General features: G+C 54.1%; 1 protein-coding gene across 1 annotated transcript in view; it reads left to right on the top strand.

Annotated features, from left to right (window-relative positions):
- Positions 1 to 9352, top strand: part of AK8 (adenylate kinase 8) — a 132515-nt gene extending 123163 nt beyond the window's left edge. Inside the window, exons 12-13 of the mRNA XM_012744104.3 lie at positions 7711 to 7791; positions 8993 to 9352. Of these exons, the coding sequence (XP_012599558.1) occupies positions 7711 to 7791; positions 8993 to 9230 (319 nt within the window). The 3' untranslated portion in view covers positions 9231 to 9352. The remainder of the gene's footprint in view (positions 1 to 7710; positions 7792 to 8992) is intronic.
- The last annotated feature ends 5250 nt before the right edge of the window (positions 9353 to 14602 follow it).

The raw sequence follows: 14602 nt of genomic DNA, 5'->3' as shown, positions 1-14602 counted from the left end.
GGCACGATCATAGCTCACTGCAGCTTTGAACTCAAGTGATCCTCCCACCTCAGCTCCCCAAGTAGCTAGGACTACAGGCACACGCCACTAGCCCTGGCTAATTTGTGTGGTTTTTTTTTTTTTTTTTTTTTTTTTTTTTTTGGTCTCACTATATTGCTCAGGCTGGTCTCAAACTCCTGGCCTCAAGCAATCTTGCAACCTTGGACTCCCAAAGGGCTGGGATTATAGGTGTGAGCCACTGTGCCTGGCCTATTTTAACTGTATGGGAAGTGTACAGGTCAGTGACATTAAGTACCTTCACGTGGTTGTACAACCATCACCACCATCCGTCTCCAGAACTTTTTCGTCACCCCAAACAGAAATGCCATACCCATTAAACACTAACCCCCATCCCCTCCGCCACCCCTGGAAACCCCCATTCTACTTTCTGTCTTCATGAATTTGACGACTCTAAGTTCCTCGTGTAAGTGGAATCGTACTGTGTTTGTCCTTCTGTGACTGGCTTGTTTCACTTAGCATAATGTCCTCAAGGTCCATCCATGTTGGAGCATGTGTCAGAACTTTATTCCTTTGTGAGACTGAATAATATCTCGTTGCATGTACGGTCATGCACTGCACAACATCTCAGTCAGCAATGGAACGTGCATGACGGCGGTCCCGTAAGATCACATTACCAGATTTGCACTCTGCCTCGTCTCTAGCTACGTGCGGACACACAGACACTTAGCACTGTGTTGGAACTGCCTGCAGTATTCAGTACAGTAACATGTGCCCGGTTTCCAGCCGAGGCGTGTGGTCGGCTGTGCCACCTGGGCTTGCGTAAGCGCCCCTGTGACGTGCACAGAGTGATCCATCTCTCATAATGCGTCCCCATTGCTAAGGGACACGGCTGTGTTTCGTGTCCCCACTCGTCTATTGATGAGTATTTGGATTGTTTCCGCCTTTAGCCTGTTGTGAGTCACGCTGCTATGAGCATTGCTGCACAAGTATCCGTCCAAGTCCCCGCTTCCCGTTCCTTTCGGTCTGTGCTCAGAAGTGGAATTGCCGGGTCATAGGCAATTCTAGGAGTGATTTCCCGAGGAGCTGCCATACTGTTTTCCAGAGGCTGCGCCACTTTACGTTCCCATCAGCAATGCACAAGAGTTCCAATTTCTCCACGTCCTCGCCAGCACTTCTTTTCTGTTTTTAAAAGCACGCTCATAGCAGCGCTGCAGCGGCGTGGGGCGGTGGCTCCCCGCATCACCGTAGGGCTTTGCGCAGGGTGTCGCTCGCAGTCAGTGGGGGCGTCTTGGCCGAGGTCAGAGGCCGACACAGGCAGGCCCCTGCCTCTGGGCGGGACTGGACATCACATTTAAAGTCGGTTATTGTACGTCGCACCCTTCGATTTACCTAATCTATCCGTGGGTCCAGCGTGAATTTCATCAGTTCACTTAATTTCCAGGGAATTTGGCTCCGGAGCAGGGCATGGGCCTCAGGGCCTTTGAGGAAGAAGGCCCCTTTGCCCCCCAAGCATAGCCTCTGGCAGTGTGAGTGGAGGGGACGCTCTGAGGGTGGTGTCACTGGGTGTCTGACACCAAAGCCCAGGTGACAGTGTGAGGCCCTCAGCTCTCTGGGACTCAGTTTCCCCATCTGGCACGCTAGGAAGACTGAATCAGAGCAGCGGCTCTCAACCCTCGCTACACATTACAGGCTCCTGAGGAGCTTTTAACAATCCCCATTCCCGGCCTCACCCTGGCCCAACGACGGCAGAACCTCTGGGGTGGGGCCCGGCCTCAGTGTCCTCAAAGCTCCCCGGAGGCCTCAGTGTGCGGCCAAGGGTGAGCCCACTGATGGGAGCCACGCTTCCCCAACACACCTGCGCGTGAGAGCCACTTGAGCTGCTGATGTTGGAACACAGGCCTCCCACACCCTGCCTTGGAGGTTTGGGTTTAGTAGCGAGGATGGGGGCGGCCCTCCGATCAGTGCGGGTCCAATGTGGCGGTGGGCGGCGGCGCCTGAGCTCCGCGTTGCTAACCGACTCTGAGGCGGTGCTGGTGCGTTGTCCAGCCTCCCCACCTGGAGCAGGAATGAGAGGCCTCCCGGGCACCTGCCACCTGCCCTCCCTAGGCAGCCACCAGCCTGAAATGCCTCAGGCGCAGCGCCCTCCCCGGGCCAATCCAAGCGCCCGCTGCGCTGGCACACCGCGAGTGTCTGCTCGAGTGTGTGCCGGCGTGGCTTTGAGTGTTCTCTGCGTTCACCACCCTCCCTTTGCTGGATGTGCTGTTGTAAATAAATAGCCAAGGGCGGCAGGCATGGGCCAGTTGCCCCTGCAGAGGGGCCTGGGCTGCCCTGCCCCCTGCCCCCGTGGCACCATGGTCCCTGCGGCACCGAGAGCCCGGAGAATCAGAAGCTTCCAGCGTGGAGTGCAGCCCTCCTCGGCGAGCCTCTTCCCAGTGCCGCCTTTCAAGTACCAGTTGGGCGTCCCCGTGCTTCTGATCTGCCAGCCTTTCACAAGCCGTTCCCTCGAATGACGACAAGCAGTCTTGATACGCTGGGTTAAAATTTTTTCAACTGGGGCTTGTTTGTTTACGAAGCAGCTTCAATTATCAGGGATTTCCAAACTGGCTTCCTTTCTACTGGCGTCGGCAGCCGGAGCGGCACCGCCAGCCGCCAGCCACGGTGACAGCCGTGCTCTGGTGTTGCTGTTGGGCCTTGCGGTGCCGGGGGGCTGGCGTGTTCGGCGCGTGAGGGATGAAAGCGCGCTGGAACACCTGCGCTCCCGTGTTTACACGCTCCCCGGCCTCGCGCGTTGTGTCTGGTGCCTGTTATTTTGCAGCACGTTGTGAACGGAAGTCATTATCGAGAGCACGTGCAGGGAAGAAGTGGATGTTCGCGGCTCCCAGCCCGCCGGGCTGCTGGGAAATCGCTGCGTGGAGGGGCGGCTGCCGCTTCCAGGCGCCAGTGGGGGGCTTCCCGGAGACGGGCGGAAGCGAAGCTCTGCGAACAGCGTGGGCGAAGTGAGAGGGGAGACGAAAGGCCGTGGGAGAAGCTGGCCTTGAAGCAGAGAGAGCATTTGGCTCAGGGACCAGGGACTTTTAAAGGTCTCACATTTCCTAGAAGCAAGTGATGCTGGGGAGACTAGTGTATTATTAGGTGTCCTTTGGGTAGCACCTGCAGGAAACCCAGTTCAAACTGGCTTAAGCGAAAGAAGAGATTTATGTATTCATGTCAGTGAAATGTTGAGGTTGGCTGCAGGCATAGCTTGATCCAGGGTCCAAACAATGTCTCTCGCCATCTCTCTGCTCTCTTGGGCTGGGCTTCATTCTCAGGTAGGCTTTCTCTGGGTGCAGTCCCCAGACAGCCCTGGGCTTCCATTTTATCAGTTTTGCAGCCTCAGCAGAAATGAGACTTCCTTCTCCCCAGCAAGCTCCGGGGCAGCCTCTCATTGTCTTGGCTTGATCGGTCCTGCACGATGAACCAACTCCTGTGGCCAGGAGGAGCCAGTGCTCAGAATGGTGACCTCTGGGCCTCCCTCATGCCAGCCCTGGAGCCCTGGAACCAGTTAGCTCAGAAGTTGTTCATAGTCCCAAATTCTCTAATCCCAAATGTTGAAATCCTAAAAGATCAAACTTTTAGACTTTACTGAAATTCAGAAAATGTAATTCTGGAAGAAGTAAATTTACATTTTAAAATGGGATTTAGGCCGGGCGCTGTGGCTCACGCCTGTAATCCTAGCTCTTGGGAGGCCGAGGCGGGCGGATTGCTCAAGGTCAGGAGTTCAAAACCAGCCTGAGCAAGAGCGAGACCCCGTCTCTACTATAAATAGAAAGAAATTAATTGGCCAACTGATATATATATATAAAATTAGCCGGGCATGGTGGCGCATGCCTGTAGTCCCAGCTACTCGGGAGGCTGAGGCAGGAGGATCGCTTGAGCCCAGGAGTTTGAGGTTGCTGTGAGCTAGGCTGACGCCACGGCACTCACTCTAGCCTGGGCAACAAAGTGAGACTCTGTCTCAAAAAAAAAAAAAAAAAAAAAAAAAAAAAAATGGGATTTATTTGAAACATTAAAACACAGCAGAACACTTTACAGGCCGCTTTACACAATAAAATAGGCAATAGTAAGATCCATATTTTTGCAAGCATAAGGCATACTAAGGACAGTCACAGGGGTCTAACGTTATGAACAGACAAATAGTATTCATAATGAAATAGGTCAAAAAGTGAAATTTATAAACACATACCACGATGTTTGGTGACTGTGTGCACTCAGCTTTATAACTGTGGTCGTCTAAAATACCATAACAGATAACCTCAGTCTTTCTTTTTTTAGAAACAGATTCTTGCTATGTTGCCCAGGCTGGCCTCAAATTCCTGTGCTCAAGCAATCCTCTCATCTCAACACAACTGAAGTCTTTTAACGAGATTGATCAAAAACCATGATGGGTCCCAACCATGTAGGCAGTCACCCAAAGAGCTGAGATCTCAAGAAATCGTATCTTTCACAAATGTAGATGTATAACAAGGACAGCTCTTCATTTATTGAAGTTTTGGCTAGGCACGGTGGCTCACACCTATAATCCTAGCACTCTGGGAGGCCAAGGCAGGAGGATCACTTGACCTCAGGAGTTTGAGACCAGCCTGAGCAAGAGCGAGATCCTGTCTCCACTAAAAAAAAAAAAAAGAAAAAGAAAAAAATCACCCAGGCATGGTGGCGCATGCCTGTAGTCCCAGCTACTTGGGAGGCTGAGGCAGGAGGATCGCTTGAGCCCAGGAGTTGGAGGTTGCAGCGAGCTATGACACCACCACTACATTCTAGCCAGGGTGACAGAGCGAGACTCTGTCTCCACACACAAACACAAATAAAATTAAATTTAAAAAAAATATACTGAGGAAGTTTCAGCATTTTCACGTACACACACAGTGCTGACACACAGAGTCAGCACTGGGATGATGCCCTTCTGTGGAGCCAAGTTTCTGACGTCCCAGGCAGCGGAAGAGAAGTGTGTCCCGGCTTCCAGAGAGAGCCGGGTTCACCTTCTGGGTCCGTTCTCTGCAGGGCCCTGGCGGAGCGGGTGGTGCCGCCAACGCCGCGGGCAGGTCTTCCCCGCCTAGCCCGTCAGGCTGGCAGTCCGACCCCTCTGGGCACACCCTCCCAGACACACCCGAAGCAAGGCCCTCCCAGGGGTCCAGGTTTTCCTTAATCCAGTCACTGGACACCTACAATTAAGTCCACAAATCCACCCCTCGTCAACCCCGAGCTCATGTGCCTCTCCTTAAAACCTACTTAATTTCCAGATACGACGATAGCAAGGTAACGGGCCCGCCTGCCGGGCCGCGACTAGCCCGCACACGACGGGCAGCACGCTGACCCTCCCTCAGCGCTTGGCTCTCATGATCACAACATTTGGATTACGACCTGAGGACTGTGTCCTTTGGGACTATGACGCAAACGTGTTCCAAACGGGCCGCAGGGACGAGAGGGGTCAGGGAGCAGCCGGGAGGGAATCAGGACAGTCGGAGGCGTCTGCCAGCCCAGGGCAGCGAGCGCGAGGTCGCCGTGCGGGATGGGGCAGCCGCAGCTTTGCCACCGCCCCCAGTCCCCCGAGGCCAGGTCCTTCATCTCCGCAAAACGTGAGGCTTTGGCTCAGACCAGTGGCTCGTGACCATTTCTGAGAACCGGCACCCCGCTGAGAATCTGATGAGAGGCACGAAGCCACCCAGCACCCGGAGAAGCACACGTTCCCGCGTGCGGTCAGCAGTCTGCATCTCATTCCCAGGGGCTCGCAGGCCCTGCAGCTGCCTGGTTCAGACTCCCCGACCCGGGTGTTCTCCAAGGCGGTGGCCCCAGTGGCCAGGGCAACGCTGGGCTCCTGCCCGTGCCTGCCAGTCAGCATTTCTGGGCCGGGGAGTCGGCATCCCATACCGTCAAAGAGGATTCTGATGCAGCTGCAGGCGGTCGGGGCGCATGAACGCCCAGGGGGAGTATCCGGTGATGATAGTGATGAAATTATCATCGCTGCCACGTCTGAGCACTGAGATTCGTCGCTCTGTGGGCAGGAGCCACCGACACAGGGGCTTTGCCCCCACCCTGCCTCTCCCGGCCAAAGCAGCCGCGCCTCTTGCCTGTCCCCTCTGCTCACCCCGGGTCCAGAGGCCTGTCTCTCCACCTTGCACTTATGTGCTCCGCCAGATCGTTCTTCGTGGGGGCCTGTGCTGTACCTCGTAGGATGCTTTGCAACGCCACTGCCCGCTGCCCACTAGCTGCCAGGAGCACCCCCTCAAGCTGTGAAAACCAAAACGTCTCCAGACATTGCAAACTGTCTCCGAGGGGACACAGTCACCCCAGTGGAGAACCACGCTCCTGCGGTTTTCTACAAAGAAAGAGTTCCATTGCCCAGAATAGCGGGGCTGGGATTAAACCACTTCAACTGGGGCGTCAGGAGATGTAGTCCCAGGTGCTCCCAGTCTGCGAGTCCTGAGTTAGGGGAAGTGGACACTTTGTCTTTTCAGTTGAGTTCTGGTTTGGGCTTGTGGCTTTGCGTGTCCTGCCCCTGTGTGAAAGAGAAAGTGAGAAAGAACAAACACCCCGCCCGCCCCTCCAGGCAGGGCCCGGGCATCGGGCGCATGAACGCCCAGGGGCAGTATCCGGCGATGACGGTGATGAAATGATCATCGCTGCCACGCCTGAGCACTGAGTCCGCAGGGACCCCTCGCCAAGCTCGTCACACGCTTTCTCTCATTAAGTCTGCAGCGCTGGGCAACTGTGACTAGCCTCGTGTTACGGTCGGGGAAGCCGAGTCTGAGCGAGGCGGGGTAGTGGCCAAGGTCACACGGCAAGTGCACGGGGGGGAGTCTAATCCAAGCCTGTGTGACTCCAGAGGACACGCTGTTGTCCTGCGGGGAGGGCGCACCTGCTGTCCCGCAGCTCACCCAGGGAGTCCTGCCTCAGGAGTGATGGGGCTGGGACGGTCCCCGAACCAGGGCAGTGAGAGCACCCTTGGCGGGAGCCCTCCCGCCCCGCATCTTCCCCTGGTGAGCTCCAGGTTTGGTCTCCTGGCACCCCTGACGGCTCTGCCCACCTGCAGGGAGGATGCCCGGTCTGGGCTGAGAGGAGTCCAGCCCAGGTTCTCCCCAGGTGGCCACAGTGCTGGTTCTTGTCTTAATTGTCCCTGAAATTCAGTTTATAGAGGTAACCGAGTGGTGATACAGACAAGTCAATGCCATGGGAAGGAGAGTTTCTTACAGTCCCTGAGAGAAGGGGCTGCGCCACGCCACTCAGGGCCATGTGGGGAGCCCCAGAGCCAGTTGGGGGGCAGCAAGGTGAGGGGAGAGCATGGTCCTCTGCCTTCTCTGTGGTCCCCAAGGAAGGGAGTCGGAGAGGCAGGTTAGGCAAGTCACAGCAAGCTTCGGACTGGGCAGTTTGAATAATTTTGGTGGGCTCTGGGCTACAGGGTGGTCTCCCGCTGCCTGGTTCCTGGCCCTGGGCTGATTTAGAGCAGGGAGAATACTGGCCTGGGGTGTGAGAGTCAGACGGAGGCGGGGCTTGGGGACACGGGCCCTGGGTTGGTGGCTTGTGTGTGGAAGGCGTGGTCGCAGGCAGGCTGTTTGCATCGCTGGGGATTAGCCCTGGGAGGGGCAGTCACTCCCGGATTGGAAAGGCCCCAGGGTGCCGAACCATCGTAAAATGCGGAGGATAAAAGACATAATTAATATAGTTCTTTTCCTGTAGGGTGTTTTTCCTGAATGTGCCACTTGATTCCATCATCGAGCGGCTGACGCTGAGGAGAACCGATCCGGTTACAGGAGAAAGGTCTGTGCTGGGGTCCTGGGGCTTGGCCCTGCAAGGGCTGCCGGGGACCAGCTGGGGAGCCCCTTCCCTGGGCCGACCGGTGCCATGGTGGAGCCGCCACGGGATAACACCGGCTGCCACTGGAGGAAGACTCTAGAAATGGGCTTCATCCAACTGGCTCTTCTGGGCGGTATCTATTGACCCTGCCTGGAAGAGTAACCAGGAAGTGAATGTCTAAAGCTCTGTAGCAACTCGTTGGGGAAGTGCTCACCCGCTCTCTCCCGGGTTCAGCAGCTCTGCCCAGCGTGGGAGACAGCTGCGTCAGCTTGGTGTCCCCTGTGCGGTTCCCCGGGCCTCCGCTTGAGCCATGATGCCTCCCAGAGGTGGCTGTTGCACAAGCACATCCCCATGGGAACGGCCACCTTCGAGCCTTCCCATAGTTGCAGCAGGTGAATTCTGAGTTCTGCAGACTAACCAAGCACAGTCGTTGCATTCACGTTGAAATGCAACTGAAACCTCCCCCAATCGCACACGGGCAGGTGCGGCCATCTTCCCTGGTAACCGCCCAACCGTCCTGGTTGGGACTCCAGAGTGTGGGTGGGTGGGCAGGAAGGTAAAGCCAGGGTTTTTCTAAAACATAGCCCCGATTTTGCAGTCGTCGCTCCTAGGGGGTGATCTTTAGCTGACCCATGTCAAATCCTGTGGCCTTCATGTCTCCCTGTCCCTGGGATCTCCCCTGCTGTGACTGTGGCACTTCCTGTCACCTCTACTCAGAGCTGCCACTATAATCTCCACTCCCCCACCTGACTGTGAGGCCTGTAAGCACGGCGTCAACAGCCGGCTCGCTTACCATGGCACTGTCAACGGCAGGTGTGATGCCAGACGCAGAGCAGGTGCGCGATAGGTATTGTGCGGAAGGGTGAGAAGAGGAAGAAGGCAGGAGGCGGAGAGAGGGCGCAGTGAATTTGACGCCTGGTGTATTGCGGGTTCTGTCGTCCTGTCACTGCTCTCTATCCTCTCCCTCGAACAGGGGCCACATATTGTTTCTCCCTGTGGCTCCAGGCCCCCGTTGAGCGTGTGCACACAGCTGGTGCACAGTAAATGTTTGCTGGTGGTGGTGGTGCCCAGGGCATGCCAACTTGGTCAGCAATAGACCACGGTGTCTTTCTCCCCGCCCTCTGGTCCGGCCCATGGGTCACCTGTTTTCTCCCCTCCTGTGCAGGTACCACCTGCTGTACAAGCCGCCTCCCACCATGGAGATCCAGGCTCGTCTCCTGCAGAACCCAAAGGATTCCGAAGAGCAGGTGAAGCTCAAGGTCGACCTGTTCTACAGGAACTCTGCCGACCTGGAGCAGTTCTACAAGCAGGCCATCACCCTCAACGGGGACCAGGACCCCTACACGGTCTTCGAGTACGTGGAGAGTGGGATCATTAACCCCCTGCCCAAGAAAGTCCCCTGATGGGTTCAGAGCATCGGCCAGGGAGACAAGTTCACCCCCTACCCCCAAATTCTGGAAATCTCCACTAAAGAGTGGAGATAAAGAGTGTTGGGTACAGCCAATAAAGAGTGCTGGGTACAGTCTCACGTGTCCTAAAGGTGAGGTGGCTGGAAGGTGGGCTTGTTTTGGGGTCTGGAAACACAGGACAGGTGAAGCCCAGGGAGGTGGTGAAGTTCAGAGCGTCAGACGGGTCTCCAGAGTCAGACCCGGGGAACACAGCCCCAACACACGTGTGTCCTTGGATAAGTCACCTAACCCGCAGAGCCTCTCTGCCCTCGCAGCAAAGTGAGGATGATGGTAGCTGCCGCCCGGGTTGCTGGGGGATTAAGCAAAGCTCTTAGCACAGTGCCGGGACTCATGAGCACCCAAGACAGCCAGCTTTACAAACGCCACCGTCTCTAGAGCGGCGCCATCCCGCAGCACTCTGAGACGGGCAGCCACTAGCTGAGGGTGGCTATTGAGCACTTGAAATGTGGCTAGTGCAACCAAGGAGATGACTTTTACATTTTAATTTTCACAAATTTTAATTTAGATAGCCGCATGCAGCTGGCGGCTGCCACATTGGACAGCGCAGCTCCAGACAGCCTTAGCTGCTGCTCCAGGCCCGCTTCCTTCGGGTCCCACGGAGTGGGCAGAAGTAGTCCCTCTGGGTGCGCAAAGCCCTCAGGGCCCAGGAGCAGACGCCAGAGGGACGGCCATGTGTTGGACCAGGGGTCCTCAAACTACAGCCCACAGGCCACATGCGGTCCGCCGAGGACATTTATCCGGCCCGCCGGGTGTTTTTGCCGCCGCTGCCTGTCCTGCTTAGCAGCCGACTCATCCCGGGCCCGCAGTGCGCATGTGTGGAATGTGCGCCGCGCTCTCCAATGGCCCTCCGGCAGTCTGAGGGACAGTGAACTGGCCCCCTGTTTAAAAAGTTTGAGGACCCCTGTGTTAAACCCAGGGAGCACTTGGCCCTCTCCTGTGTGCCCCCATCCTGCCCTCCCATTATTTCCTTTTACCTTCGTAGCTGTCTTCAGTAGGTAGCTTGGGTGTCCCCCCAGCAACTCAGGAGGACACCGAAGCTGCAGAGGGGACACCTTGCGTAAGGTCACCTGGATTCATGGCCAGACCTAAACCCAGCGCTCTGGGCACCACCAGTGTCTGCCCATGGGGCTCAGCAGGCCAGGCGGCCTGGGGTTCTTCCCTGCGGGGCTCTGGGAGGCTGGGCCTGATGGTTAAAGCCCCTTCCAGCCTCGGGTGGCCCAGAGCCCCTCCAGCAAAGATGCAACCCTGGCACCGCCATGGTAGCCAGGGACCTTGCCTCCTGGGTATGCCCCTTGCTTCTGCCCTGCTCACGGGTGGGTCGAGCCGCAGGCCTGTGCCCTCTCTCCTCACCTTCCCCTCTGCTCAGCAGCTCAGCCCCCACCCCATCTTCCCGCCCTGCTCGGCCACTGGGTCCCACCCTGCCCAGGGCCCCCTTCCTAAGCCCACCAGGGAAGAGGGTGTCTACCCCGAAACTTCTGACAACGTGGCCTGCCCAGCCAGCCTCCCTTCAGCCCCAGAGGGCACCAGCCGCAGACTGTAAGCGCTCTGTGCTGGGGGGCGAAGCTCTGCCCCTGTCCCCAGCCCCCTTAGGCTGGAGGAGACGGCAGCGAAGGTGCCGCACCCACCTGGCTCGGGGCACTTCCCTCCCTGTCTCTCCCCTCTGCCCATGGTTCCGGGTGCTGGAGAATTCTGTCACAACGAAATGCCACTTGATGTAAACCCTTAGCCAAAGACATAAAGAACACTCATTGTTCAGTGACTGTATTAACGCCTACTCAGCCCTACAGTCTGGGGGTGCCCACACTGTTATTCCTCCTCTTCCTCCACCCGCCACCTCCCCCATCAGTGCCAGGCCGGACGGGCTCTTCACTGGAGCCCTGGCTGTGGCCTGCTGCACCGGCCTGCTGCAGGGATGAGCATCCGACTGTGGCCCCAGCGAGCTGGTCGGGGGAGGCCACGCTCGGGGCTGGAGGGCAATGCACAAAGTTAACCACCAGGGTCCGATTGATGTCGTTACCTTGCAAGAGAACAAATCACCGCCGACACTGTCACCATCACGGCAGCTCCGAGGCTCCCTTTCAACCTCTTATCCCGAATTGTCACCTCACACTCTGCGTCCCCTTGCTCATGTCTGCCTGGCGCAGTCCCCTCCCTGCCCACTGCGCTGGCAGAGGGGATCCACGTGGTACCAGAGGCGCCTTTGGGGGGGTCTGCCCCCGAGCCGAGCCTCCCCAGGTGTCTTCGCCGTGGGACCCTGCACGGAGCTGCAGACCAGACCGGGGTCGCACCTGACCCGAGCCGGCCACGCAGCGTCTCTGTCCCAGGAATTTGGCATGGAGAGGGAGGGCGGCCGGGACATTAGGCTCTGTCTGGCCCGTGTGCAGCACAGCACAGCGATGAAAGTCAACCCTGAGAAAACAGAGAGCGAAGCAGGCACTCGGCTGCCTCATTCATTCGAGTGTTGACTGAGCGCCTACTGTGTGCCCAGCATTGCGGGGGGAGCAGCGGGGAAGAGGATAAAAACTCCTCCCCTTATGAGGCTCACATTTCACAAAGACAACAGAAATGAGACAGAGAAAGACCATCTGATTTCTGATGGCTCCTGACACCCGTCTCCGCCCCTGGGTCCCATGAGACGTCCCTGCACCCTCCCAGCATGCTCACCTGTTTTGCCCAGGGGTGTCCCTCGAGGTCGGTGCACACAGCGGTACCGTTAGGCAGACCTAGAGGTGTGCATGGGGGGCAGGTGGGAGGGAACCGAAATGAGGCCAGGACTCACGGGAGGCCCCTAGGGGCGGGACAGGGAGCTGAGTTCTAAAGGCGCATGGAGGATTCAGAGGCATGAGAAGAACACACGGAATATTACCCGACTATGGAGCATGCTTCTATTTTTAAAAATAGAAACATACTGTAAATATTTTTGTTATTAAAATATGTTCCTTATAAGAATCCAAATAATACAACATATTCACATCGCATAGGAAGTGAAACTCCCACCCCCACTCCAATAAACTCTTAGTGTCATTCACTAGAGGAGATCAGAGATCACAGTTAAAAGTTTGGTGTGTATGTTGCGTTTATAGTGTATATAGAAGGACAGTATATCACAATGCTAGCACAAAGGTTGGAGGAAATAAATGGAACTTATACTCTTTTTTTTTTTTGAGACAGCGTCCCACTCTGTTGCCCAGGCTAGAGTGAGCACTTTGGCGTCAGCCTAGCTCACAGCAACCTCAAACTCCTGGGCTCAAGCAATACTGCTGCCTCAGCCTCCCAAGTAGCTGGGACTACAGGCATGCGCCACCATGCCCGGCTAATTTTTTGTATATATATTTTTAGTTGGTCAATTAATTTCTATTTTTAGTAGAGACGGGGTCTCGCTCTTGCTCAGGCTGGTCTCAAACTCCTGACCTTGAGCGATTAGTGTTCACTTGGTATATACTCTTTCATCCTTTAAAGCTTTTTGTATCCTTACATTTTATACTTATCTCTTATAAGCAGCAAAGTTATTTTTTGAAATCAGCCTGATAATCTTTGCTTTAATTGGATTATTTGTTGATTTACATTTAATGTAACTATTGCTATATTTGGTTTTAAATCCATTATCTTACTGTTGGCTTTCTTTTTCCCTGCCCTTTTCTGTGTTCATTTTGTTTTATCTTTTCTTGCCTTTTGGATTATTTTTTGAAATGTTCTAGTTTTACTCCTCTGTCAGCTTAATTATAGACTCTTTCACTGTTCGTTAAGTGGTTACTCTAGAGAAACACTTCACTCATCAAAGTCTAATATGGATTCGTAGTTTGACCTGTTCCTAGACAATGCAAGGACTTAGAGACTTTACCATCTCCTGACTTATTTGTTATTGTCGTGTGTTTTATTTCAAAATCTCTGAGAACGTTTTCAACCTGAAGAACGGAGAGAGGCTCTCTGAAAGAACAGGTGTTTGCTGGAGATGGAGCCCTGCAGTGGGGACATCCCTGCCATGGCAAACTGTGGGCACACCCAGAGAGGTAACGGAAGACCCAGGTTCCAAAAGGAAAAAGGAGAAGCATTACGTAACTGTTTGGAAATAATTATCCTTGGTTACAAACATCAATAGCAAGGGCGACACCAGTCTGAGGTGGGACAGGAAGTTGCTGGGCAATTGTCCTTGCAGAAGTATTTTTTGTGTAAGGTGGTTTTTGCAGAGCTGTCTTTTGGAACAGTTTTTATCAGGTATGCAGGCACGAGAACCTTCTCTTCATGGTCTTCCCTGGGCCTATTGCTGGGGTTTTTTATTGTTTGTTTGTTTTTTAACATCAGCGACTCTATTTTGATCCTGACAACTTTTACATGTCCCCCTCTTGATCAGGATGTTTCTCTTAAAGTGCCATTGATCAATCATCTTGTAGTTAGGTTTTGATGTCCCTTGGTGCTGGGACAGACCTGTCCCAATTGCTGGTCTTGTCTCACGTTGTGGGGAATGATGAGTGACTAGGAGTTAGTGTCAAAACCCTTTTAGCCACATCTGAACAACAAGGCAGGTTTGAAGGAGTGGCTCTCAGGCTCAGTCTACCTGGAGTCCATTATTAAGTTCAATTTTGTCTGTTCCATAGTCTTTTGTTATCATCTCAAAGTGCCAGGCCAGCATTATTTTTTTAGGAGTTATATTTCTGCAAAAAAATCTAGCAAGTAATAGATACAAAGTTTGAAAAGAGAAAATACAAAGTAACATTAATACTAACAGGACCATTTCAGTTTGCATTATATTAGGTCATTAAGTATTGAATGTCTGATTCCCTTAAGTATGAAGTTTGACAGTTGATGTCTTTGACATTTTACTTTGACACTTCTTGTTTTGTTTTGTTTTTATCGTGAAGGTACATCCTCATTGTTTGGCTTGTAATTAGCTTTCAAAACAATTTTTATAGCAATTTCTGTGAAACCACGGATAAGTCAGAAATTTGTGTCATTTTCGGATATGAGTTCCATCGTGGAACCAGCGCAGCACAGACAGCTCGAAATATTGATGAAGCGTTTGGGAAGGATGTGGCTAATGAACACATGGATGGTTTGAGACATTCCATTCTGGTGATTTTAATCTTTAAAATGAGCCATGTGGGTGACCTGAGACCAAGGTGGATAATGATGAATTGAAAGCTGTAGTGAAATTGAATCCATCTCAACCTACCTGTGAATTAGCAGCAAGGTTTGATGTTACTGTTCCAACAGTATTGGACCATTGGAAACAGATCAGCAAAGTAAAGAAGCTGGATAGATGGGTAGCACATGAATTAAACGAGTGTCAGAAGAGAAATCGTCTGGAA

Source organism: Microcebus murinus, chromosome 12, assembly GCF_040939455.1.
Source record: "Microcebus murinus isolate Inina chromosome 12, M.murinus_Inina_mat1.0, whole genome shotgun sequence".
In the NCBI taxonomy this organism is placed as follows: Eukaryota; Metazoa; Chordata; class Mammalia; order Primates; family Cheirogaleidae; genus Microcebus; species Microcebus murinus.
This window is presented reverse-complemented; position numbering and strand designations above follow the sequence as displayed.